The 27,743-nt window shown below is 42.3% G+C and overlaps 2 protein-coding genes across 6 annotated transcripts; one reads left to right on the plus strand and one right to left on the minus strand.

Moving 5' to 3' along the window:
• Window positions 1-18,106: 18,106 nt before the first annotated feature.
• On the minus strand, window positions 18,107-24,924 carry LOC106391336. Of its 5 annotated transcripts, none has more exons than XM_048754217.1 (7): window positions 24,066-24,924; window positions 23,703-23,762; window positions 23,552-23,616; window positions 23,000-23,162; window positions 22,695-22,756; window positions 22,549-22,606; window positions 18,107-22,043 (listed from the first exon to the last, which is right to left on the minus strand). In XM_048754217.1, exon 7 carries the CDS (start codon window positions 21,654-21,656, stop codon window positions 20,289-20,291), a length of 1,368 nt encoding a protein of 455 aa, XP_048610174.1. In that variant the 5' UTR covers window positions 21,657-22,043; window positions 22,549-22,606; window positions 22,695-22,756; window positions 23,000-23,162; window positions 23,552-23,616; window positions 23,703-23,762; window positions 24,066-24,924; the 3' UTR covers window positions 18,107-20,288. The 5 variants fall into 5 exon arrangements, with proteins under 5 accessions (XP_048610174.1, XP_048610173.1, XP_048610172.1 ...); XM_048754216.1 differs by having other exon boundaries at window positions 22,695-22,816; window positions 24,066-24,923; XM_048754215.1 differs by having other exon boundaries at window positions 22,695-22,937; window positions 23,549-23,616; window positions 24,066-24,918.
• LOC106393713 lies at window positions 24,074-26,838 on the plus strand. The gene is made up of 5 exons (XM_048755854.1): window positions 24,074-24,101; window positions 24,681-25,004; window positions 25,113-25,510; window positions 25,845-26,654; window positions 26,755-26,838. The coding sequence occupies exons 1-5, from the start codon at window positions 24,074-24,076 to the stop codon at window positions 26,836-26,838; spliced, it is 1,644 nt and encodes a 547-aa protein (XP_048611811.1).
• Window positions 26,839-27,743: the final 905 nt, after the last annotated feature.

The raw sequence follows: 27,743 nt of genomic DNA on the forward strand, positions 1-27,743 counted from the left end.
CAAGTTACATTCTGTTTGTTGACTTATTAGTTTTAGCTTACGTAAGTGTTGATTTATATACGTTGGGTTTTCCATGCAGGGGGACGCAACGCAGAGAAAATCCCACCGATAGGTGATAACCTTTCTGCTGGAAGTCAGGGGCTTCCTCCGCCAGCTCTGATGCTAACCTTAGCTTGCGGGGAAGGGGAAGAAAATGTGGGAACAAACTCTACTAAGACCACAGAGGGATCAACTCATGCAAGCGACAAAGAGGGTGGGTCTGGAAAAGCTAAAGTCCATCACCAGCTTATGTGTTATAATGTTAAATTATGTCATCTTTTGTTTATGTTTCGCTAAGGAGGGTACGGATTTTGGAAAATGGCTAACATAAAGTTTGGCCGGTGTTGTAGCATTTTGTTGGGGTAAACTTTTGGGTAACCGTTTATGTTTAATATGAACCTATGTAAGAAAGTTGTGTAACTTTTCTAATAATGCATGGATGGAAATGCAAAGTTATGTTACATTTATCTGTGTACAATTTATTTTAACCGTTTCAGCATTAGACTTAGCTATTTATGAAAAATGCCACTTTACCATATTGTTCTGGAAAATTAATTAAAGAGTTAAGAATGTCTAACCATGTTTTTTCAGTGTTATTGCTCGTAATGATGATGTTAGTTGTATAACTTTTGAAATAATGCATTGATGGAAATGCAAAGTTATGTTACATTTATCTGTGTCAACATTAGACTAAGCTATTCATATGAAAAGCCGCTTTACCATATTGTTGTGAAAAATTAATTAAAGAGTTAAGACTGTCTAGCCATGCTTTTTCAGAATTATTCCTCATAATGATGACGTTGTTGTCCGCTTCCATAATATAAATGTAACATAACTTTCGTCTCTATTACATCACTATTAACAAAACTAGGGGGTTTTCTGGGCTATGCCCAGATTTTTTCCTATAATATTAATTTAGTTTAATTTTTATATTTATTCTATAAATAAACAATATGATATATATTGGAACTGGTTATAGAATTATAAAAGTAAATGCAAATTTAAAACTATTTGAAATAATTTCTTGTTTTTATTGAAATTTTATATAGGGTATTAGTAAGATTAATAAAAAAGTTAACTAAATTATTAGTTAAGATATATATATTCTTTATCTTGAAATTTTCACTATTCAAAATTTGTTATTTTATTATTGTAAATTATATATCACCTGATGAACAAACATATTAAAATGATTTAAAATTAGTTTAATCTGAATATATGTATTTTTTGATTGAATGATTATATTTATTACCACACTTATTTAAGTTTAAGTAAAATAAATTTTAAATTAACAGTCTTTTCAATTTTTTTTTTTTTGTTAATGTTTCTTTTGGCTTGAAACCCATTAAATTTATAACTTTTAAGGATATTAGGACATTTATCTTTTTATTTCTTTTGTTCTTCTCCATCTAAGTTGATGTATTTGCATTTTATTTATATATATATATATATATATATGTATAATTAGTTCAAATAATGTCATACTCGTATATGTATAATACTGATATTTTTTCAGAATGGGTTGGTGATCAATATAATTATTAAAAAAGTATAAAAAATTGCATTGTGGTTAAAAATCTATAGTATAGTTGTCTTTGGATGTCACATGCTAATACATGATATATAACTGGAGTTTCCTCCTCAAATAATCTACGAAATAGGCTTGCATGATCATTATATCATCCATCTATTACAAATGCTTCTTGTTTTTTTGTTTATTGTCATTAACCTAGAAGAGCAAAGCATTAACATACGTTTTATTTTTATGCTTACTCAAGTGTGTTCTTAAGAATGATAATTAAGTACTAACTAATAGCGCTTATAATCACTCTTGTGTCTTTTGTTTTTTCATAAACCCTCTGCTCACATCTCGGTCATCCAACCTCTAACTTTACCTGAAATATGTATATAACATTAAATATTTACTATAGTGGGCATTCATTCTTGCTAAAATGAGGAAGGTGACTTCCTTCGTCTTGTTTAAGTATAATTACTCTTTCTTTCTTCTACCACAGTTTAAGCCATGTAAGAGAGGAACTCGGTGGCCTTGGTATAACCAAAATATTATGACTGTAAGTTAAAAACATTTCCATATTTTTAATCAAGATGAATCATGTAGACATAAGATGAATCACAAAATAGGTTGTTTGCCCGCATGTACTTATTAGTTTATACTACGGGCATAGCCTCCGCGCAAGCGCGGGGTGATGGAAATTGTTGTTGTTTTATCTTGAGTTGTTTAGTTTCGATATTTGTATATCAAAAGGGTTGACAGATGGTCATGATCTGGGGGGAGGTGGTATTGTGTTGCTGTTGTGGATGTTCTGTGTAGGAAAAGCAACATGGTTGGTCTTCTTTGTGGTGGGAGATATTTTCGATACATGTGCATACCCATACGTAGGAATATATTGTACTAGGGTCGGCCCGCCCTACGGACGAGAAATTATAATAAATACTATTTTAAATGAATTTATATTAATGTTATGATTTAAAAAAAAACATAATAGATAAAACGTTATTATAAACACATAAATAATGCATAGAATTTTGAATAATCATTTTTGGTTTGAATTAAAGTGACAGTAAACTTCTTTATTCTTTATTTTTCAGAGAAACATAATTAGAAAAAAAATGTAATAATATATATATATATATATATATCTTGTTATTATTTTATTTCACTTTGGCATAATAAAAGAAAATTAAAGTTTAAATAAATATTACTATATTTAATTCAAGAAGTTTCAAGTTTTAAAAAAAATTACACTAATTAATTTTTCATGATAATAAATTAGTCTAGCTCCAAGCTAAATTGGTTAAAAAAATAAAGTAATTAAATTTCAATTTTAAAATACTATATAAATAGTATAATAATATCATAAATAATAATATAGATTTTTCTAATCTAAACAGGAAATGATTAAACAACATGTGATAAATACATCAATTTATTTAATCTTAGAAATATTTTTAAACATCGTCTCAACAAAACATAGCAAACCCAAAGGGATAGAACGAAAGAAAAAAAGAAAAAAACTCGTTAAGCAACATTGATGCATTAGCATTATTCAAATAGGAAATACCTATGCCATGCGTGCTTTCTCAGCCATCTTCAAAGATGCTCGAGCCGGAGGCTTATTAGTGTCGAGATCACTTGGACCTGCTAATGTAGTCGGTGCTCCCTCAAGAGCTCTACCACCAACGTCCACCTTAGCAGAGACTGAGTTCATTCCAGGCATATCATCTCCATCGTCATCATTGCCCGTCTGATCAAACCCAATGTATTAGAATTATTTTGTAGTACGGAAGTAAGCGGCATGAAATATGCATAAAACATACAGCGGCAACCAATTCAAGGAGTGGCAGATGGTCATATTCGTAATAGTATACTGTACAAAGTTAACCAGACGAAAACATAACCATCTGTGACAAAAAAAAGAGTTGCCTCGAGAATAAAATAAAACATAGAAAAAAGACCAAAGTGAATCAAAAATCAGAAAAATGAAGAATCACATCGTTATATCACAATTATCACTTTTAATTGGAAGCATATTTACACTGCAGATGAAGACTTGTACATTAACTTTTCCTGTAATTAATCATCTTATCTTCTATAAAACAATATATTCATCACTCACCAGCAAGAATTGAAGCGCAAAACACAACACAAACTTGAAAAAGATCAAAGCTAATACCTTGAGTTGCATGAAGGCCAGGGAGATCATGCTCCATAGACTGAAAACGATGTAGAGAGCTAATAACTTTGTTGGGGTCAAAAACGGTTACGACGGAATTACCACCCGAAAATCCTCGGAGATCGTATTTCCGAAAGAGATAGTTAAAGGGAAGATGTAACTTTCGTAAAATATAACCAAACACGAAGTTTTTACGAAGAAGTATCCTTGAAGATTCAAACCAAACTAACCAAGCTCGACCGTTGCGTAATTACCACGCATACACGCTGTCCGGTCGCTGCATAGCAACCAAGTCCGAGCCAAAGCTCGGTCGCTACGAAGCGACCGAGCTCGAGTCAAAGCTCGGTCGCTACGTAGCGCGCTCGGTCGCTACGTAACGACCGAGCGCTCGTCCAGCTCGGTCGCTACGTAGCGACCGAGCTCGAGCCAAAGCTCGGTCGCTACGTAGCGACCGAGCGCTCGTCCCGCTCGGTCGCTACGTAGCGATCGTCCCGCTCGGTCGCTACGTAGCAATCGTCCCGCTCGGTCTCTACGTAGCGACCGAGCTCGAGCCAAAGCTCGGTCGCCACGTAGCGACCGAGCGATCATCCCGCTCGGTCGCTACGTAGCGACCGAGCTTAAGCCGAGGCTCGGTCGCTACGTAGCGACCAAGCGATCGTCCCTACGTAGCGACCAAGCGTCCCTACGTAGCGACCAAGCGATCGTCCCGCTCGGTCGCTATGTAGCGACCGACCACTCGTCCCGCTCGGTCGTTACATAGCGACCGAGCACTCGTCCCGCTCGGTCGCTACTTAGCGACCAAGCGATCGTCCCGCTCGGTCGCTACGTAGCGACCGAGCGATCATCCCGCTTGGTCGCTACGTAGCGACCGAGCTCAAGCCAAAGCTCGGTCGCTACGTAGCGACCGAGCACTCGTCCCGCTCGGTCGCTACGTAGCGACCGAGCGATCGTCCCGCTCGGTCGCTAGCCAAAGCTCGGTCGCTACGTAGCGACCAAGCGTTCGTCCCGCTCGGTCGCTACGTAGCAACCGGGCTCGAGCCGAAGTTCAGTCGCTGTGTAGCGATTGAACCCTTCCGAACATCGATACGACATCAATCCATGCATTCTCGTTAAACCTTTGAATGCTATCTCCCGAAGACCGTAGCAAGCTCAGTCTATGTTTTCCGCTATTCAAATTCATCGATCAAACTTCGCGGATTAGAAACCGCGGAAAGTTCGTTCTTTATCAAAAAGAATTCGTAGTAAACGTGTCGAGTCGGAAGACGGCCCAAAGGGATCTAAAACACGACTCGAGGCCCATCCTACGATTTCTTAACCAAAAGCCCGTAAACCGCAGCACGGTTTACGCTTGGTCCACTAGGAAGGATAAATGTCAAGTTTCCGCGGATAAATACGGAAGTTTTGACGATAATTGGAAGATCGGGAAAAATGGAATATCTCCATTTTTATGCTATGACGGCTTAAGGGCAGAAGAGTAAAAGCGTAAACCGACCTTGGAGCTAGTATATAAGGAGTCTTAGACGAGGAGCATGGCAGAGGATTTTTCAGAGCAAACTTAGCACTTAGAGCAATTTAGGCAATTTTTCGTTTTTGTTATTTTGAGCTGCGACTCAATTAGGTTTAGCCGTCTTAGGGTTGCTAGAACTAGGAATCTCGCCGACAGCTCTCAAGCCCAGGCTTATACCTTGTTGTAAACGCTCATACGCAGATTCGGAATAAGATCTACTTTGCTCTCTTTTTCGATTTCTTATTCTTATCGTTGTTATTCTCGTGTTCTGATTGCTTGACGTGTGGTAATTAGCAGATATCCGGGTCCTCTGGGAAATTAGGGTTTTCCTAGTTTCCTTATTTAAACGGAAATCGACAGTGCGAATTTCGGTTCCCACAGTTTGGCGCTAGAAGGAGGGGGGGGGGTACGGATCAATCTAACCCGCAAAAGCCACATCCCTCTCGATCAGACATGTCAACTAACGACGCGGATAACGTGCAAACTCCTCTTAACGGAGGCAGCGCACCGATCTCCACACTCCAGTAGCGGACGTATCTGTGGCCAACGCATAAGCCAACGCCGCGACGCTCGAGGAGTTTAAAAAGATGTTCGCCACCTATGAGAAAATGTCGGAAGAACAGGATAAGCTCGTGAATACCTTGACCCAACAGGTTGAAACCTTAACGGCAAGGACCCAAGCAATCCGCCCCCGCGGAACCACCAAAATCCGCGGGAAAAGGCTCGACTTCGCTACCCCACTCGACAGATCAGGAGTCGCGCGGGAACGACTTTCCAGTCAAAACCCTAGCGAGAAATCTCCCATCGAAAAGGGGAACCCTGAAAGTCTTCCGCCCCCTGCAAAGGACTCGGAGGATAACGAAGCCGAACACATTGACCTGGATCCTAGCGATGTTTCCAACGACACCGACGAGGACGTCGACAGACATCCGAGAAGGACCAGAAGCCGATCTGCTCGGGAAGGCTCCCCGTTCGAAAAACCAATGACGGAAGAGGAAGAAATCGCCTATCGGAACGAACAGGAGGAGCTGGCTGAAAGAAAAACCGAGCTCACTCGCAGTAAACGCCTACAGGCTCAGAAATCTACTGACGAGACATCGGATATCCGCGAGACATCGGATATCCGTAAAGTCTCAAATCCATCATGCTACTAGTGTTGCCCCCGAAATCGATCGACTGTTGGAAGGAGCTAGGAAGACCCCTTTTACCAATCGCATTTCGGACATGAGGGTGTCCGATCCGGGAAAAATCAAAGTACCGAAGTACGATGGTACGGCCGATCCAAAAGCGCACCTTCAGGCTTTCCACATCGCGATGGGAAGAGCTAGACTGAAGGACGGCGAAAAGGATGCCGGCTACTGCCGCCTGTTCGTTGAAAACCTGGAAGGAGCAGCACTTGAATGGTTCGCACGCCTTCGTCGTAACACCATCGGGAGTTTCCGACAGCTCGCATCGGAATTTCTCAAGCAATACTTTGTATTCATAGACAGAGAAACTTCCGATGTTGACCTCTGGAGTCTCTCCCAGAGGGAAGACGAACCCCTCCGCGAGTTTATCAGTCGGTTCAAGCTGATAATGTCAAGGGTCAGTGGGATAAGCGACAAAGTGGCCATCGACGCGCTGAGAAAGACGCTCTGGTACAAGTCGAAATTCAGAAAGTGGATAACTCTCGACAAACCACGAACGATCCAGGACGCCCTCCACAAAGCAACGGACTACATCATAGTAGAGGAGGAAACTAAAGTCTTATCGCAAAAACATAAGGCGGTAAGACCATCCTCGAAAGACGTGGACCCGAAAGGGAAAAAGAAGAACTCTCGTAACGGCAAGTACGTCCATCACGAGGGGGAAGATCTCCAGGGGGCGCATAACTATGCGATCAACTCGGATCAGGGTCGGACCACGGGCAACACATGGACTCGCAATCAAGGGTATGACGAAAACACCTTCTGCGAGTTCCACCAATCCCGAGGACATTCCACAACCAACTGTAAAGTCTTGGGAGCAAGACTGGCCGCGAAGCTACTCGTTGGAGAGCTCTCGGAAGTAAGTAGCGTCAAGGATCTGATCCTCGATTCTGATCTCCCTCCAAAGACGGACAGAAATCCATCCGCTGAAAAATCCCCTCAACAAAACCAGCCTGGGGATAAACGCGGCAGGAGGCCAGACGACAAAGGGAACGATAACAATCGCCGCAGAGTCAATACTGCAGCGACACTGTGTTGGCCATCAAGGCTTACCAACAGAAGGCGGAGTCGAGCGCAAATTGGTCTACATGGTCTCCTCCCCGAGATGGCCAAAATTGCTCGATCACCTTCACAAAGGAAGAGGCCGGCGGCATCGATCAACCTCACTGCGACCCGCTCGTCATAGATCTCGTTATACGAGACTTAGAAGACGGAAGGGTACTCGTCGACACGGGAAGCACGGTCAACGTAATCTTCCGCGACACTCTCAAACGGATAAGCATCAAACTCGGAGAAGTAATTCCGACGCCAAAACCACTCACGGGTTTTTCAGGCGAAGTATCGATGACTCTTGGATCGATCCAATTGCCAGTCATGGCCAAGGAGATCACGAAAATCGTCGAGTTCGCGGTGGTCGATCATCCCGCTATCTACAACGTGATCATGGGAACCCCATGGCTCAACGCCATGCAGGCAGTTCCGTCAACCTTCCACCTGGGTCTCAAATTCCCAACCCCAAGCGGAGTCGCGGCCATCTGGGGGTGCCAAAAACAGTCGCGGCTATGCTTCCTCGCAGAGCACAAGTTAAGAAAAATCACGACTTGTGCAGCTGTAAACGGCAAGCGCACGAAGATAGACCAATCTTCGGCCAAAAGCACCTCGGGGAAAAACGAATTAAAAACGTCTACCAACGCAAACGCATCGGACGTCGAAGCTCGACACAAGTCTGAAGCCCACGCTACAACTCAACCGGAACATCCGGAAAATAGCGTTGACCCAGCCACGATCGACAAGGTCAAGGCGGACATCGCGACATCTACCGCCGAGTAAGAACACTCGCGGCATGAAACAGAACTACGAGATGACTTGATCCTCGAAAGGGGTATGTAGGCAGCTCGTCAAAAGACGAGTTCAGCTATCCCCCTCTCTAAAAAAGGGGGGAATGGGTGCGTATACTCATATACTCCCACTTAAAAAATCGCCATTATTGTAATCGAGTTTTTAAGAAACTTCAAAAACTTTTACTACAATATACGTTGTCCTTTTTATCGGAAAACGTTTACGCTTCAGTTAAACACAAAAAAATTTCAGGACACGCCTGGAAACATTAAGACTCTTGTCTGCAGCCTCATCCGGCCCAAAAATCGTAAAAAAATCATCATCCTTCAAACGCACAAAGATACACGTATAATCCTCGAAACAACTGCGAGACGTCGCAAAGTTAAAATTCGAAGATAATACGAACAAATTGTCCGAACGCGACCACCAAAACCTTACACCCCGTTCGTCGATTGGCCCCGACGAACACGCCAGCCGTCTTAAACAAACGCAATTCGATCACTCTTTTGATCTTTAAAAACGTCCAGCACAAGGACAAAAGCGCGCTACAACAAAAATCCGAAATTTTGGTTTAGCACTTCCAGTTAATTCTGAGAAGATGCTCGATTCGTACCATACAAGTCATATAAGCCGAGAACATATCGCGGACTTTAAATCGGTGCGAATCAGGAAGAAATCGCAACAGGAAAAACGATAGCCGGCTAGTCACCGCATAAACCTTAACCGAAAGTAAACCTAGGTCTTGCCCTAAACCCAACGCTCTGGTCTCAAACATCTCAAGGCATGATATCTAAAAGATACGAGATCCTAAACCATGTCTCTCCGTTCGTATCTCAATGTTCTCGAAAATCGTAAAGATAAATAATTTTTACGAAAATCACGAACGAACCAACAGATTGAACGTCTCATCGGAATTAAATATGAGACGACAACTCATATTTACTTCAAACCTACTCAGGAAAACTCGAAAACGAAAACATTCATCATATAAATAACCGCGTAAAGCGGTAAGGGGATTCAAAGCCACCAACGGCCAATCCCGATAAACGATAAAAACGGCCAAAACAGGCCCGTACAAATCTCTCGGCCACAATCGGCCATAAACATGAAACAGAAAGACGAGCATCTCTCTTTCGATAACTATTCCACCTCTCATAATCCAAAGTCAAAGTCCCCGGACAACGAAGCACCGAACGCATCCGCGGGACGATCCACTTCCTCGCCATCATCGGGAAACCCAGTCGAAACCTCCTCGGTATCAGGGGAAACCGGGATGGAATCCCAGAACCCTTGAATCCGCTCGTCGATCGGAGGGATAAGCGCCTCAGCGTGGGCACGTTCATTCATCCCACTCTTCATCAAGCTCATTTCCTCCTCAAACGCATAGTCATCGGCTCGCGTCCTCCAAAGACTTCCGACCGAACCGCGGCACTCACGAAAGTCACCCACCAAAGTAAAGGCATTCTTGGGGTTCTCATACTCAACCTGGAATTGAGAGGCACGAGTCTTCATCACCTCGACGATTTCCCTCTTGCCTTTCCTTTCCGCTTTGCGGATGGCCCGCGCATGATCACGAGTAAGTTGCGCCTCTCGCTCCAACATCTCGCCTTGCACGCGAGCGAGATCCCGCTCCGCTTTCTTTGCTTTGAAGCGGTAGACCATGGCTTCTCTATGGCCCGCTTCAATGGCCGAGCCCAGCAAGCTCAGGCCCTGCAAAATCGATTGACATGTTATAAATATATATATACATAGGACAATCACCAAAAAATTAACCCCATTGATGATGCGAGATCCTTCCGCAACGACTCTCGGCCTCGCCGATTCTTTCGTAGGAGGAGGAGCATCAAAACCCGGTGGCAGATCAGCAAAGAAATCATCGAAATCCGGAATAGGGACCTCGCTCGAACCACTCCCATACGCCTTAAGCAAGGTTTGGATCCCATCCTGGAAGCATAGAGTCATCCATCGAAAATTCTATGTCGCCAAGATCGACATCTTTTCCCTTCCGAGAGCTCGACTCCGGCACAGCTGTAGGAGCTTCGACGGATTCTGGTCGTCAGATTCGGAGTCGCTTCCCGTGTCCGCATCCAAAGCAGGACCGGGTTGCACGAATCTCAGTGCCTTCAGAACCCTCTTCGGCGTAAAAGAAGTCCAGAAGAAGGGACCGTTCCTGAGAAGATCCCTCACCGCAATGATGTCCTCAGGGAACGGAGCAAGAGGGTTGATGAAGGGACGATCATTCGGCAACCTCCGGAACAGTGGAATGCAACTCTCTTCGACGGACGCAGCGTCTATACGAACAAAGAAAAAGAACTTCTTCCACGAGTTGAAGTTCGAAATGAACTTCTTAACCACTGACATAAATTTCCGAGGGACCAACCTATGCTTATCCGTATCTGTGACAAGTTGAAGCCTCAAAAGCGCTTCATAATGATCGACGGAAAGGGAAAGGCCATGCTCGTAGCTTAGGATCAGGATCCCAATAAGATGCTGAATGGCAAGGGGAGTCAACTGGCTTATCGCAACTTCGAAACGGTCCAACACTCGGACGAGAATTTCGGGTATTGGGAACCATAGGCGACAACGCACTACGAACGCCTCGTAGCAAGTGAAGTAACCCTCTGGGGGGCTGTTAGCACATTCCCCACGGCGAGGAACCCGGAACTCCACAGCATCCGGGATATGGTAGAACGATCGCATGATCGCGAGAAACTCGTCGGTACTCCTGCTTGCATCCCCTTTCTCGACTCCACGATGGGTCAGGACCGGGAACGACTTCTCCTTGGGAGGGGTCAACGAGCCATAATGAGCAACCCACCATGCCTCGTTCTCGGCAGGATGTACCGAGTGAGGCACGAACTCCATCTTCGGAACAATGAGCTCTTCGTAAGCACTCGCGGATGAAGACCCTTTTTTCGCAATCTTTTTCTTGCTCGACATCTTTAAACTTCTCCTAAGAAAATAGAGGAAAAGGGTGGAGAGAAAGAAAGAAATTTTTTTTCTTAAGAAAGATCTTAGAGAAAGACAAGAAAGTGAAAAAATTATGAAACAAGTTACCTCCCTTCTTATAAGCATGAGGATTTACTGTTCAAGCTCGGACTTTCGGATATTAATTCCATCCATCACGCCTAACTTGCCGAACATGCCTAACCGCACGCTAGGATCCTACGATGCATGATCCTAACGGGCTAGGGGGCTAACTGTTGGGGTCAAAAATGGTTACGACGGAATTACCACCCGAAAATCCTCGGAAATCGTATTTCCGAAAGAGATAGTAAAAGGGAAGATGTAACTTTCGTAAAATATAACCAAAACGAAGTTTTTACGAAGAAGTATCCTTGAAGATTCAAACCAAACTAACCAAGCTCGACCGTTGCGTAATTACCACGCATAAACGCTGTCCGGTCGCTGCGTAGCAACCAAGTCCAAGCCAAAGCTCGGTCGCTACGAAGCGACCGAGCTCGAGTCAAAGCTCGGTCGCTACGTAGCAACCGAACCCTCGTCCGGCTCGGTCGCTACGTAGCGACCGAGCGGGCTACGTAGCGACCGAGCGATCGTCCCGCTCAGTCGCTACGTAGCGACCGAGCGAGAGCCAAAGCTCGGTCGCTACGTAGCGACCGAGCGATCGTCCCGCTCGGTCGCTACGTAGCGACCGAGCTCGGCCAAGCTCGGTCGCTACGTAGCGACCGAGCGATCATCTCGCTCGGTCTACGTAGCGACCGAGCTCAAGCCAAAGCTCGGTCGCTACGTAGCGACCGAGCTCAAGCCAAAGCTCGGTCGCTACGTAGCGACCGAGCGCTATCGTCCCGCTCGGTCGCTACGTAGCGACCGAGCGATCGTCCCGCTTGGTCGCTACGTAGCGACCGAGCACTCGTCCCGTTTGGTCGCTACGTAGCGACCGAGCGATCGTCCCGCTCGGTCGCTACGTAGCGACCGAGCGATCGTCCGGCTTGGTCGCTACGTAGTGACCGAGCGATCGTCCCGCTCGGTCGCTATGTAGCGACCGAGCTCAAGCAAAAGCTCGGTCACTACGTAGCGACCAAGCGTTCGTCCTGCTCGGTCGCTACGTAGCAACTGGGCTCGAGCCGAAGTTCAGTGGCTGTGTAGCGATTGAACCCTTCCGAACATCGATACGACATCAATCCATGCATTCTCGTCAAACCTTCGAATGCTATCTCCCGAAGACCGTAGCAAGCTCAGTCCATGTTTTCCGCTATTCAAATTCATCGATCAAACTTCGCGGATTAGAAACCGCGAAAAGTTCGTTCTTTATCAAAAAGAATTTGTAGTAAACATGTCGAGTCGGAAGACGGCCCAAAGGGATCTAAAACACGACTCGAGGCCCATCCTACGATTTCTTAACCAAAAGCCCGTAAACCGCAGCACGGTTTACGCTTGGTCCACAAGGAAGGATAAATGTCAAGTTTCCGCGGATAAATACGGAAGTTTTGAAGATAATTGGAAGATCGGGAAAATGGAATATCTCCATTTTTATGCTATGACGGCTTAAGGGCAGAAGAGTAAAAGCGTAAACCGACCTTGGAGCTAGTATATAAGGAGTCCTAGACGAGGAGCATGACAGGGGATTTTTCAGAGCAAACTTAGCACTTAGAGCAATTTAGGCAATTTTCCGTTTTTGTTATTTCGAGCTGCGACTCAATTAGGTTTAGCCGTCTTAGGGTTGCTAGAACTAGGAATCTCGCCGACAGCTACCCCCCGGCTTATACCTTGTTGTATACGCTCATACGCAGATTCGGAATAAGATCTACTTTGCTCTCTTTTTCGATTTCTTATTCTTATCGTTGTTATTCTCGTGTTCTGATTGCTTGAAGTGTGGTAATTAGCATATATTCGGGTCCTCTGGGAAATTAGGGTTTTCCTAGTTTCCTTATTTAAACGGAAATCGACAGTGCGAATTTCGGTTCCCACAAACTTTATGATGATTCAGGCCCTGCAGCACAAATTTTCTCTCGCCATGAACTTAACACTTTATGCTTCCAAATAATCAAATCTAACTTTCTTTGAAGCTACCATTTTCTTAGTCAATAAATCTTCGCCTTGTACACATTGCTGTGAGTACCTTTCACAATCTATAATTTTAAAAATATTAAATCATTCATTTTATCAAAAACAAAAGAATAATTAACCAAATTAACTAATTTAAAAGGTATCTAAAGCTAAGAAAACAAAGTGTTTAGAGTCCTACATACCAGAGGACACTGACAGCATTAGTGTTGTTGCAGGTCAGGCAAGTAAAGGCTGAGACAGTCGGTTGAAGCTTCGGTCCACCTGGAGCAACAGACGTAACGACACCTTTTGTCCATCTTCATGCCGGTGGAGCAAGACGGTTGACATTCACGTCGACTGGCATGAATGTTGACTGCAATACATGTGTAAAGAAAGCATAATAAACAAATGGGTTCAAGATTTATCATTCAAAAGAGTTTGAATAAGGATCTTAACACAGAGTATTGGATATTTTATTAGTTTAAAGCTAGAAATAGTTTAAAATTTAGCAGTTCATGAGGTTCATGAACAGAATACCTCAGCATCGAGGAGGATCTGTTGAAGAGATATGAAGAGAGTATGGGTTCAAGGAGAGCAATACTCACATCTATTTATACGGTTTAGAGACCGCCTTTCGCAAACCATTGAAGATGGATCGTGGAAGGGACAATCAATTCGATGTACCACAACCATTAATAGAACCGTTTCAGATCGAACGAAGAAACGCGAAAGTCCCTCATCGCCGCCGCGTCGAAGAGGAAGAAGGAGCTGCTTTTTTTTTTATCTGGATTAGGGTTAGCGTAACTTGCTTGGCAGAACAGAACGCAAGGGGCCAACAAAAAGCCCACGTCACGAAATAAAGCCCAAGTCACGTCTCGTTAGTTTTAATGAAACGACGCAGAGCGACACGTGGCACGCGTACAGGAGGCGAGTTTCCAGGCTGGATCCGACGTGGACTCCTAGGAAGGAGGCAAACACTATTATATAATAATAGATGTTTTTGTGGTAATGTTAATCGTACATGTTTTTGATATTTATTAGACTTTGTCTTATTTATGGACTTGTTAACTGTTGTCTAATTGGGAACGCTTAGTTCCATATTTTGATGGGCCGTAGTTTTTTTTTTGACAACAAAAGTATCTACAGACTCATGTGGACTCTGTAAACCAAAATGGCAACTCTGCATCCATGTGTACGACGAACGACGGTTGTATCCGAGCACTGCGTGCCAAGCGATCCGCCATTGTATTATTCGTCCTAGGAACATGAACAATATCCGAGTTGGTGAAGCTTCTTCTCAAAAGCTTAATATCCTCCTGGTAACTTTCAAATGCTGGCCATTCCTCTGGTTCTGAAACCATCTTCACCAGTTGGGAACAATCCGTTGCAAACGTGACCCCATACTGTCGCAAGTTTTTCATACATTCCATTGCAAAGATTAATGCTTCCATCTCCGCATGAAGATGTGAGAGACTTGCCCTTACATTCCTTGCCCCTAGTAAACCTTAAAACCCTGGAATGGTACTGAACCATCCTTGTCCTCTGAAAGAATCTTTATCTTTCCAAGAACCATCCGTGAAACACCATCGTCCTGCGTTCCCTAAATGTGATCGGATCTGTACTTCAGGCGCCACCCTTGGATTATTGATCCTCTGTGCCTCTGCCCAAAGTGTTGATTCCAATTCTGCTAATTTAAGCGTGTCCCTCGGATCCGTATCTATATTATTGAAAACCTTATTATTCCTACCCTTCCAAATGTACCATAATATCCATGCAAACTGATGATCCTCCATTTTTGGGTTGACTCTCCAAAATAAGTGATCCATATTAGCGAATAGAGAACCAATAGGGAATAATGTCGGGTTTGATGGAATCTTTGATAGTGCCCACACTTGACGTGCCGGAGGACACTCGAAGAAAGCATGATTTATTGATTCTTCTGGGTCTCCACACCGTACACAAACTGTATCTCCTTTTATTCCCCTTGATTTTAAATTCGTTGTCACTGCTATACAACCTGTCAGCAACTGCCATAGAAAATGCCTTAACTTTGGAGGGCATTTCACTTTCCAGCAGAATGCCTTGGGAATATCCACATTAGGGCCATAAAACTCCGGTGGTTTTTCCTTATCTGGATATATCCTTTCGACATGATACCCTGATTGTACCGTATATCTCCCATTATTAGTGAAATGCCAACCATTCCTGTCTTCCATTTGATTTCTACTCAGAGGAATACTCTCAATCAATTTCGCATCGTTGGGTTGCACCAAAGTCCTAAGTGCCTGTAAATTCCAAGTGCGGGAGTCTTGATGAATAAGGGAATCCACTGTAAGGTCCGGGTAACTATTGTGAAGGTTTTTGTTAGCTGGTCTCGAGCGAGTGGATGGGAGCCAAGGATCATTCCATACTGAAATAGATGACCCTGTGCCCACCCTTTTAATTAGTCCTTTACAAACCAGAGATCTAGCAGAGATGATACTCCTCCATCCATACGACGGGGAGTATGAGCGAATCAGTTCCAGGGGTGAAGCATTCCTGTAATACCATCCTTTAAAAACTCGAGAGAAAAGAGAGTTTGGTTTCTCTATCAGCCTCCACAATTGCTTTCCAAGCATTGCCGTGTTAAAATCATTTAAATCTTTAAAACCTAGTCCACCATTATCCTTATGTTCACACAATTTATCCCATGATTTCCCGTGCATTCCCCTTGTACTTCCTCCTGGGCTCCACCAAAACTGAGCTACTGCACTCGTTAGTTTCTTCACTGTAGCTTTCGGTAATCTGTACACCGACATCACATGGTTTGGTAGCGCAGTTACCACCGACTTGATAATTACCTCTTTTCCCCCTTTGGTAAAAAATCTAAAAGTCCAACCATTCACCCTGTTATTGAGACGATCTTGTACAAAACCAAACACTTGAACCTTCGATCCTCCTAGACTTTCCGGTAAACCTAAATGAGACTTCATTCCTCCTAAATTCTGAATCCCCAATATGTCTCGCAATTCCTGACGGCTTGATTCCTCAATCTTATGTCCAAATTGGATTGAGGACTTCTGGAAATTTATTTGTTGTCCGGATACAGCCTCATAATCCTTTAATATCCTGAGAATAGTTTGACATTCATCTTTGTTTGCCTTACAAAAGAACAAACTATCATCTGCAAATAACAGATGAGACACCGCTGGACACGCTCTAGCTACCTTCACACCGGTGAATTGTTTCTCTCGCTCCGCCTTTTTTATATTCCTTATTAAAGCCTCTGTACACATAATAAATAAATAAGGGGATAATGGGTCCCCTTGACGTAATCCTCGTTGAGGTATAATGAGACCACGCGGCTGCCCGTTGAGTAAAACTCTATATTGAACTGAAGATATACACTCGCACATTAACTTAACCCAATGTGCATCAACTCCCATTTTATTAAGAAGGGCCTCTACAAAATTCCACTCTATCCGATCATATGCCTTACTCATATCCGTTTTAATTGCCATAAACTTATTTTGACAGGATTTGTTGGTTCGCAAACCATGAAACATCTCCTGCGCAATAAGAATATTATCCGATATTAACCTTCCTGCCACAAAAGCCGATTGTGTCTCCGAAATTAGCTGGGGAAAACAATTTTTTAATCTTTGACACAAAACCTTCGAAATGATCTTATAACCAACATTGCATAGGCTTATCGGTCGTAGTTCCGTCATCCTTGTTGGTCTCTCTATCTTTGGAATCATACAAATATTTGTTATGTTTAACCGTGAATCCATATCACCTGTAATCAAAAAATTATTGACCAACTCAACCACATCCTTCTTAATGACATTCCAGGAATGCTGGAAAAAAAGGGCTGTCATTCCATCTGGGCCAGACACTTTCTCCGGATGCATCATAAATAACGCTTGTCGAACTTCTTCCTCCGTTGCTCTTCGCAGTAACATTTGATTCATCTGAGGGGAAATAGATGGACCTATCTCCTCCAAAAAACTATCAAACTCCCTTGGGTTTGTTGATCTAAACAAATCCTCAAAGTAATCTACTGCCACCTTCTCAACATTGTTCTCTTCAGTGACCCAATTACCCGCTTCATCATGGAGGCCTACTATTTTGTTTCTGACCCGACGTTGCTTTGTCAGAGCGTGGTAAAACTTAGTATTTAGGTCCCCAGATGAATACCACATATTTCTACTCTTCTGATGCCAATATTCCTTTTCATCCTTATAGGCCTCTTGTAATTTCCTAGATATCTCAATAATATCCTCTTGTGACCTATTATTATCAGTTTGTACTTCTTCCAACGCATTTTGGAGATTCTGAATTTTGTCCTTCCCATATGGTTGATTATTTTTCCGCCATGATGAAATTTCATGACGACAATTATCAATCTTTGTGATGAAATCCTCTGAACGGCCTTCCTGATTTTCTGTCCATCCTGATACTATTGATTCCATAAGCCCTTCTTGACCAATCCATCGTTTATCAAACCTAAACTGTCCTCTTTTCCTTCTTGGTACTTTTTCTTCCAAAAAGGCTACCACAGGTCGATGATAGGATCCCACCAATCTCAAATATTCTGTATAAGAATATGGAAAAAGAGTATGTTATTCCTCATTAGCCAAAGCTCTATCCAGTCGGCATCTAACCGTAAATGCTCCATGCCCTTTACCTCTCCGACCTTGCCATGACATCTTATTTCCCCGAGCCGAAAATTCCAATAAACCACTATTCCTTATCATATTATTAAAAGGGATAAAAGAAGCTGTACTCCGTAGAGACGCCCCATCCTTTTATGATTCCCAGTAATCTCATTTAGATCGCCAATAATAAACTAGGGTTCAGATCGTGCTAATCCGTATCGAGTTAAGCGTTCCCATACCTGTTCTCTTAGCTTTTGAACCGGATCTCCATAAACGAAAGTAAGAAAGACTTGTTTTCCATTAGACACCGCTTCTATGTCAATCATTCTATTACTAGAGTATACTATTTTTACTTGATATTCATTGTTATAGTAAAGAGCCAAACCACCACTTCTCCCGCTCGGATCCACAGTAACCAAGCTATCATATCCAAAGTGAGCCTGAAATATTTGAACAAATTCAAACTCCTGTTTCGTCTCTGACAAAAATAAAAAATCTGGTTTATGCTTATGCCGTATTTCCTTAAGATAACTTATGGTCCAGTGACTTCCAAGTCCTCTGCAATTCCAACTTAGTATTTTCATAAAAAAATATTTTTATATTGCTCATGCGAGCTAGAGGATTCAGGCTTGATGTCACCCAAAGACCGAAAAATGCCAACATTCCATAACCACCATACCAGAGCAATTGTTACACATTCAACACATACAAAACCCCTATATAGTTCCATCACACCTTGACGTAATGCCACATTCCGATAACCATTATTATTATAACTGTGATTTAATAACAAAGCCCCCCTTGAAACACCCGAGTTCTGTCTCATTCTCGATAACCATGATCTCGAAATCAACTGAGGAAATCTATTAAGACAAGCCCATGTCATAAAGAATCTAATCCCTTGCAGTTCAAATATATCCACATATCCAAGGCAATGCAAATTATAATAATTACTCTTCGAATCTTCCCTACTAATTCTCTCCGTAGAATTCTTATACTGAATCTTATTTAAAAAAATAGCTACTGTGGCCATAAGAACCAAAATCGCAAGCATTTGTTCATACTGCTTTTGGGCCACACCCTTTACATTCAAAGCCACTAATACCAACCCATTACCTAGCCAATTTGGCTTTACACACCCGATCAAGATAATGGTAAGAAAAAACCAATTATTAGTGACATTATGTGTACTAGATCTAATCCAACTCTCCCATACATTCCAAAAGTCATCGCCAGAGAATCCACCTAGCACCATTATACTAAGAGATACCTGTAGATTAACCATGGAAAACCATCTAAGATGAACCCAATGTTGAATCCATGAAAGTTCCTTTTTATTCCCAAACCACATAACAAGATTAAAAGGACAAAGAAGACACCTTAAACCCAAACCGCAAAAAGAAACCGTGCTACCATTTGAACCAACTACACCATACTTGCTCATAGAACTTATTTGAAAAAAGTAAAACCCAATACGAAAATTAAAACCCCGCCCACTTAAAACAACAGAGAAAACTTGATTCATAAAACCTATGGTTTTGGAATTCCACTCTTCGGGAATTAGGGTCCCTTGCTCTCCTGCTGCTTGACGTTATCTCCATGACGTGTGCCTGTCTTGGTCGGAGCTCGTTTCCGCGGCGAAGCAAGCGCAGACGCAATCCTCATCTTCGTGCTCACTGCGGTACCCAATGAGGCCTTAAGCAGTCTCTTGCGAGAAGCATGCTTCTTCCCTGTTACTTCATCAACCTGCTCCTTCTCCTCAGCGTTAGTGCCTATCTCCAGCTCCCTCTGGGTGTTATCACCCTCCTCCTGTTCCTTCATCATCTCCTCCAGCTCACTATCAGAAACGTCTGGTAAGCTATCTGCCGCATCCAAATCAATTCCGTGCTCCAAAAAGACAGCTCGAAACTCATCCATATTCATCACCTTATCATCCTCCAAAACCGGTTGTTTCTCCACCAAACCCTGAATCATTTGGAGCCCCTTCTCCACCTCCATAGGATCTGAGATAGCTTCTGTTCCCAACGTCTGAGTCTTAATTAACAAGTTGTTCCTGGAATTCTTGAGAGGGAAGTATTTTGTCGATCACCACAGGATCCCTAATCTCTCCATCTTCCTTCGCCTCACTCCTTACTGTACCATGAACCTGTTGAGCCCCTGTGTGTCCTGATAAAGTCCTACCATGGCCCTCTTGAGTATCAACCTGAGTCTCATCTCTCAGTGAACTTCTGTATCTCGAGCCCTCGCCATCTCCGCGGTAGCCTTTGTGGCCATTAGAGGATCCCTTGTTTCCTCTATCAGCCGCCTTAACCCATTTCAAGTCAGCCTCATCAGTCATCTTGCCCTTGCCCTTCCCATGGTAGTCGCGGCCATCTCACTCTTTGTATTGTTGTTTCGGAGCTCCATTGATGACTACCCCCTTATAGCTCCGTGCTCGATTGTCATGCTTCCCCCCATCATACCAACCCCCGTTCCCTTCTCTATCTTCCCTTCTCTTCTCTGGACTCGCCTTCGCGACAGTCTTCTTTGACAGAGGACATAGCTCCTCTTTATGACAGAGACTCGAACAAACATCACAGTACCCGAACAGTTTCTCATACCTCAAAGAGATCTTTACTTCCTCGCCATCATAGAACTCACCCCCTTTGAAGTTCAAAGTGGTTTCAAAGCATAACTCTTGAAACGCATCCACCACCACGTGAACTCGACAATGTTCCACATCCACTGCTACTAATCTTCCAAGTGCCTCGCCGAGGCTTTCAAAAGTTGGGGCCATCCTGAACTCCATTGGAACACCAATCACTTGAACCCAAAAAGTGATTTCGGATGGGAATAGTTGATTCTTCTTTGGTTGCCACCGCGCCAAAGCAAGCATCCAGTAATCAAAATGATAAGGTTGAAGCTTCATGACCGCATCAATATCATTCTCTGTTTCAAAATCAAATTGAAACTTGCCAAACCCCAAGTCTGTCCCAATCACCTGATCCTCCGACTTCCATATCTTAGGTACATTCTGGATCAAAGCCTTCATGTCTTGCCCCGGAGGATTCATACACCTTCCAATCGGAGTTTTGGAGTAGGTCTTGATGAGCGCCGAGTTGTCGAAGTGAGGCACCGTAATCTTCAATCTTTTTCGAGCACTCTCTCCTTCCTTCATGTCCCCACCATTACCCACTAGTTGCCCCTGTGTCATGATGAACAAAATGAGAGAAATACCTTGTTTTGTTCTGTGGAAAAACGTACAAAATTGATTCGATGAGTTCCAATAAAACAGAGACCCAATATCCCCTTTATAATAAATCCCATTTTCCAAATACCCGAGCCAAGGTTGATCCCCTTTAATTCCATATATCTCCAACTGATATTCTTTGTGAAATCTCGTTCCCAATCTTCTCCATGGAATCTTATTATCATAAACACTAGAAATCACAACTCTCCATATCGCTTTTGTACTTCCCCCATTCTCCTTAAAAGAGAAACAATACAGAATCTTTAAACAGCCAGACTCAATACCTGTAGATCTCTGTGATTTTGTCTTGATGATGATCGAAATCGTAATCGAGATCTCTGAAACACGAGTCCTCCTTAATTTTCCAAAATATCCATTCCGTATATCCAAATCAAATCCCCTGAGATTCGGTAACATCGCCCAATCTAAGAACCCCCACTCCGTGCCTTGCTGTTCCTGTAGATCCACCCGTTCGCCGCCTCCATTTCCAGGATCCCATCGCCGTGAAATCATGAAACCCTAGATCGCCTCTTTAGTCGCCATACTTTTTATTTTTGGTATGAATTTTTTTTTTTTTTACCACTTTGATGGGCCGTTGTTAAAAATGGAAAAGGGATGATTGAGGGTCTATAAGTCCATTCTTAGGAGAATGTAAAAATGAATAGTTGCTGGTCTTCTTGTCGTCTAGCTTACACGGAAGAGTTTTCTGCTGTGCCTGTTCGAGATTGGCTTATTTTACAGATATTAAAGAGGGTTTCAAGAAAGAATCTAAGCAAAGCCGAACAGAGGCTCAAATCTTTGCGGCCCATTTTTTTCAAATTCGAACAGAGGCTCAAATAAGCTTGTAAGTAAAACAATGTAGATGTCCATGCTATGTTTAGTTCAGCCGAAGTTAACTTTCTGCACATGTTTTGATGCAGCAAGTTAAAAACATTGTGTTAGACGCATAACACAGACAGTGTAAACAATCAGCAATACTATTGTCTCTTTTTGTACATTTTAGGTTGACCAATTGCTACGCAAACGCAGGGTACTGATTTTTCTATTGGGACACTTTTTTGTACTTTTTTTTGTTTTTCTATTAGTCTACACAATCTTTTTTTATTAAGAATGACTCTTTTGAAGTTTATAACCATTACGTTGTGCATTAAATCTAAATCTCAGACAGTTGCGAGCGACAAAAAAAAATGTTTAGAAATATCTTATGTGTATAAGTACCACGTTCTTTTTCATTTAATCACAAAATAAAAACATAAATTAATAGTCTTAAGCCAGTACAGAGCGAAAGTTCAAGCATTGAGAATTATCAATCACAGTGGTCAACACAAATTCTTAACAGAGAAGGTGTGGTTATTTCTGTTCTTCTCCAGTACTCCTCTTTAGAAGCTCATTTCTTGGTACTTACCAATTGAATGATGCTGCTTCTCTTCCATGCTACTGTCATTTTTGGCCCACTCGACCACCTGTGACGGTAAACAAAGAGTCAATGGATCCAAATTAAGAGGTCTGAGAGAGAGAGAAAGAGAACAGAGTGCAACATAAGAGTCTTACCAAATGGCGTCCGTAGTAATGAGTACTCGACCATGTTTGTTTTTTGCGTTTGACGTTTCTTGCTTTGTCATTAAATCAACAAAATTTTAACTTGAATATTTTCCAATATTCCTCTTTGGAAGCTATGCATAAACAAAGAAACATGAAGGATTGTGTTTGATGTTTCTGAGGGTAGTAAATCCAACACAACTTCTATTACGACAGAGACCAATGGCATGTCACGTCCCTTTGTAGCTGTTGTGACTTGTAACAGAATAATATTAAACCGATGCATAAGACCTAAACTTCAGTAATTGCATTATTACCTGTTCAAGTCCTGAAAAGCTGTCTTAGCTCTTTCCGGTTGCCTCAACAGCTAAAACTTTTACAAGTAACTTTGTTGGAATATTATCTCAAGCTTTCCCAACCGTGTCCCTCTGCTTGTGTCCAGAATCTCAACCTGAAAGCATGCTCATCCATAGAAGTTCCCTGAAATTAAAAAGAAATGTGTCTTTGCACTTCATCAAATTCAAGAAACTTGAAATTTCAAAGAGAAACAAAACTATATACTTGCACATCTCTGTAGAGTCGAATTCTACAAAACAATAACTGCTTGAAACTTCTTTCAAATAATTGCCCATGGCTTATTTACATATCCCATAAACCATAAAGATGATAAACACACATAAAACAAAGGAAACCCCAAGCATAGGAAGTTAAAAACCTTCAAAATTTTGGTATCAAGCAACAGTAAACAATTTCATGATCAACCCAAGGGTAAAGGATTCCTAAACGATCAAAATTCTGATCCCTGATTTTTCATACTCTAACTCAAACATTTATGGTAAGTCAGAGACAAAAAAAAAAAGATTTACTACAATGAGTTTGCCTCCATTTTCTGGCCGCTTTGCAACCTTCAACGCAGCAGCTGGGATATTCCCACCTGCCAAATTATCTCATTGATCACATCAAACACCTATGTTTCATAGTTTTATACACTTAGAAAAGAAGGTTATAAAGCAGTTGTACCAGCAATCCCTCTTTAAGAGCAAGAAGTTTTACTGTTTCAATGGCTTCCTCACCTGTCCCCTGAATCAAAAAAATATTGCAAGTCTCAGAAACATTGTTTTACTATTCAAGGAAGTAGATGAATGCGCTTGACATGTGGGAGACTTCGGAAGCTACATGTATATTTAAACTTGTGGGACATGAATTTGGGGATTGAAGAATCCAAAAAAAAAAGCGGAAATAAAAACCCAGAAACTGAAAAAAATTAAGAGTAATCTGAAGTTTTCATGCCTTAAAATGCATGCCAATCCAGCGAAATTTCCAGAATTGAATTGAATTGAATCGAACAATCCGCAATTAGAGAAGGAATGATTATGATTTTACCGTCGAAAATGGTGGCTTTGGAGAGGGAAGCAGAACGTGAATCGCGGGTGTTGTGGTCATGCAATTGCTTCCCTATCGTGACGGAGTTCGACGCTGCTTTGCCCTTTCCGTTGACGGTGTGAGACAACAAATGTGACACTCGATTATCATGAACCTTGTTTATGCGTTTCTGATCCACCACCTCCGACTTCCCCTCTCCTTATAATCTATCTCTCCACAGTGACCGGAGAATCTTAAAAAACAAAACAAAACAAAACAAAAAAGCCTAAGAGGCGAGGGGTAAAGATTCTGAATTGCTAGGGTTTCGAAACGGAGCGTCTATTTACAGAGACATGAAACGATAAGGAAAATAAATTAGGGTTTGGAGAAATGAGGAAGGCAAGGTCGAGTCGGCGAGTATCATGTAAGAGGCTTCGACTTTTTATGGGCTTTCTGGCCCATTTGTATAACACGACGGATTTTAATAAACGCCAAGCACAACATAGGCAACAAAGAGCTTACGTGACAGAACCTTGCAACATGATTGCCTGATTTTCTTGTCCGACGTGGACATGCTATATGAGGCTGATATTCACCTTTTAATACTTGTTTGATGTAACCTTTTTGGGTGTTCAGGAGAAGTTGGTGATCAGGAAGGGAAGTTGGCTGTTGGAATGATTTTCAGAACAAGAGAGGATTTCAAGCAGCATATGGCCTTATATGCAATCAGCCAGAAGTTTTGTTTCCGAAATGCAAAGTCCGATCCAACAATGATGATCCTAAAGTGCTGCGGAACGGGGTGTCCATGGCGCGTCTATGCGGTTCGGTTAAAGGATTGTGATGTGTTTGAGATAAGAACCTACGAGAGTAGGCACCAGTGTTCAATAGACGAGCGTGGAGGTTACCAGGATCAAGCCACGGCTTCTGTTATTGGCATGCTAATGAGGGCAAAGTTTGCTGGTACTGGGGCCGGGCCCCGCCCGGGAGAAATAAGGCAAATGATGCGGGGGGAGCATGACGTCAATATCTCATACTAGAAGGCTTGGCAATCGAGAGATTTGGCAATAGATAATGTACAAGGGTCGTGTAATGCATCGTACATTCACTTGCCATCGTATCTGAACAAGCTTGTGACCGTGAATCCAGGAACCATAGCCAATCTTTGCACAGAGCCCACAGATGATGGAGGACACCGCTTCAAGTACATGTTTGTGGCATTGGGAGCTTCTGTGAAAGGATATCAGTATATGAGAAAAGTGATTGTGGTTGATGGGACTCACTTGAAAGGGAAGTACGCAGGTTGCTTGTTGACGGCCTCGGCACAAGACGGTAATTACCAAATTTTCCCGTTGGCTATTGCATCATGGGAATGGTTTTTCAAGCAACTAAAAACGTTTGTGACGAACATTGGGGGTTTAGTGTTTGTGTCTGACAGGAATTCTTCAATTTACAAGGGCCTAAGCAAGGTAAAGGTCACGATCCTTGGCTTAATGTAAATTATATTAGTCGGTCCTAGCATGAATTTGTAGGTTAATGAAATATGTAGCCAAAGTCTGTATTTGTTAGCTGGTTATAGTTTTACAGGTGCAGGCAAATGTAGCCATAATCAATATTTGATAGCTAGTTAGACTGTTATAGGTACATACAAATGTAATTCAGTTGGAGTGTTAGCTGGTTAGAGTATTATAGGTATATGAAAATGTAGCCATAATTAATATTTGTTAGCTGGTTAGAGTGTTATAGGTGAATGCAAATGTAATCGGTGAGCATTAATCTTAAATTACTATTGTGCATCCCTAGGTATATCCTGACGCAGGGCACTGTATATGTATCGTCCACCTAAAGAGAAACATCCGGACAAATTTCAAAGGAAGGCACCTGCCTTACTTGGTTGCCAAAGCAGCGAGATCATACCGGCTAGAGGACTTCTACAAAACGTTCAACGAAACAAAAGAAATGGATGCTGGCTGTGCAAAATACCTGTTGGATATAGGGTTTGAACATTGGGCAAGGTCCCATTTTCCTGGAGATAGGTTTGACATAATGACGAGCAATTTAGCGGAGTCGTGGAATGCAGTCTTAAACGAAGCGAGAGAGTATTCGGTTATCCGGTTGGTTGATTACGTTAGAGGGAAGCTGACGGAGTGGTTTGCAAGCAGGAGAACTTCAGCAAATAGGAATAACAACGCCCTATCGCCCCGTGTGCTCGGGATTGTGACAAGAAACTTTGAGATGACAGGGGGTTATGAGGTAACTAATATTGCTGATGGCGAGTTCGAGGTGCGGGACAAGAAGGGAGGAAGCTTTCATGTGAAACTTGCTAACAAAACTTGTAGCTGTTTTGCGTTTCAGATGCTCTGTATCCCATGTCCACACGCGATAGCTGCGGCATTACAGTCTGGTGTGTTGGTTGAGACTTTAGTGATGGAAGCTTACAACGTAAGTATGCTGAGGGGTGCTTATCAGGAGAGGATAGTACCGGTTGGGGATTACAGTGGATTTCCAGAGAATGATGCTATTTTCAATGGCCGGCGCCTTAGTCCTCCAGCAACGAGACGCCCCCCGGGTAGGCCGAAGAAACATAGGTTCTTCTCGCGTGGAGAGAAACTGGTAATGTCTATCAATCCAAACTTATCTTTGTTTGTATATATTTTCATTACATAAAATAATATATGGCTGGGTTGGCTATCGGTGTTGTGTGATTTATCAGATGAAATGCGTCCGTAGGAGAATTGTATGCAGCAGGTGCAAGGGTCTGAACCATAACAAAGCGACATGCAAGCGTCCAATATAAGAAAAAGTAGCAAGCCGAGGGAGGGAGATGGTTGCGTGGAAGAGTTGTATGGAAAGAGGATAGTTCAGCAGGGCTAAAATAAAACTATTGTTATGTATTATATTGTAGCTTTCTGCTTTCTACGGGTTGTTGGATTAGTGGTAATATCGCAATGTTATGATAAATAAAGGTTTTCTTCCCTAATAAGTTTGACGCTTGTCTGGACAAGTAAGAAGTGTATATTCAGAAAGATGGTTATGATAGTGGTTTGATGGAAAATAAATTTATAAACCGTAAACAAGAACATTTAGATTGGAAAACTTATAAGACATAGGCGACAAATTGAGATTGAAGCTTTTCCGGGACAAGTATGGAAAAGTATACAAGACACATATGTTTCTGAAAATAGATGGTTGGCTGGTTAAACAATATTAAATTAAGTCTACTCTAAAGGTTAGACGGTTTATATTAACATTGGACGGTGAACATGTTAAAAGATACATAAAAAATAGCTAAACCATACTTTTCATGCGCATATATGATTTTACAACACGTTGGTTTCTATGGGGTATATTGGTAGGATGATTAACATGTTCAAATGACGGTAAAAAGAAAATTTAGACGGGTAGTGCCAAATTACGAGTCGATAACATGGTTCATTGGTAAAAAAAATGGTTTGGATAGATAACATGTATTAATAATGGCTAGCATGTAGTTTTGCTGTCTAGACAGTATGTTCAACTTATTTTGATAAGGATATAGATCACTATATTTATCGTATCTCCGACCGTTTTCGAGTAGAACCATGTAACTATACTGGAATTGAGTAGTTGTAAAACATACAACAATCAGAAACAATGTGGTGACTTGTCATGAATCGACTACTTCTGAACATATTGCATTCTTTTCATCACATGTGTTAGAGA

This window comes from Brassica napus, chromosome C4, assembly GCF_020379485.1.
Source record: "Brassica napus cultivar Da-Ae chromosome C4, Da-Ae, whole genome shotgun sequence".
Lineage (NCBI taxonomy): Eukaryota > Viridiplantae > Streptophyta > Magnoliopsida > Brassicales > Brassicaceae > Brassica > Brassica napus.

Bases quoted from the DNA above. Each gene is read 5' to 3' on its own strand.
- LOC106391336 (XM_048754217.1), bottom strand. From the start codon at position 21,656: ATGATTTCACGGCGATGGGATCCTGGAAATGGAGGCGGCGAACGGGTG.
- LOC106393713 (XM_048755854.1), top strand. From the start codon at position 24,074: ATGGTGGCTTTGGAGAGGGAAGCAGAAC. The intron at 24,102-24,680 runs GTGAATCGCGGG...TTGGGTGTTCAG, and splicing joins TTTGGAGAGGGAAGCAGAAC to GAGAAGTTGGTGATCAGGAA. The intron at 25,005-25,112 runs GTACTGGGGCCG...ATTTGGCAATAG, and splicing joins AATGAGGGCAAAGTTTGCTG to ATAATGTACAAGGGTCGTGT.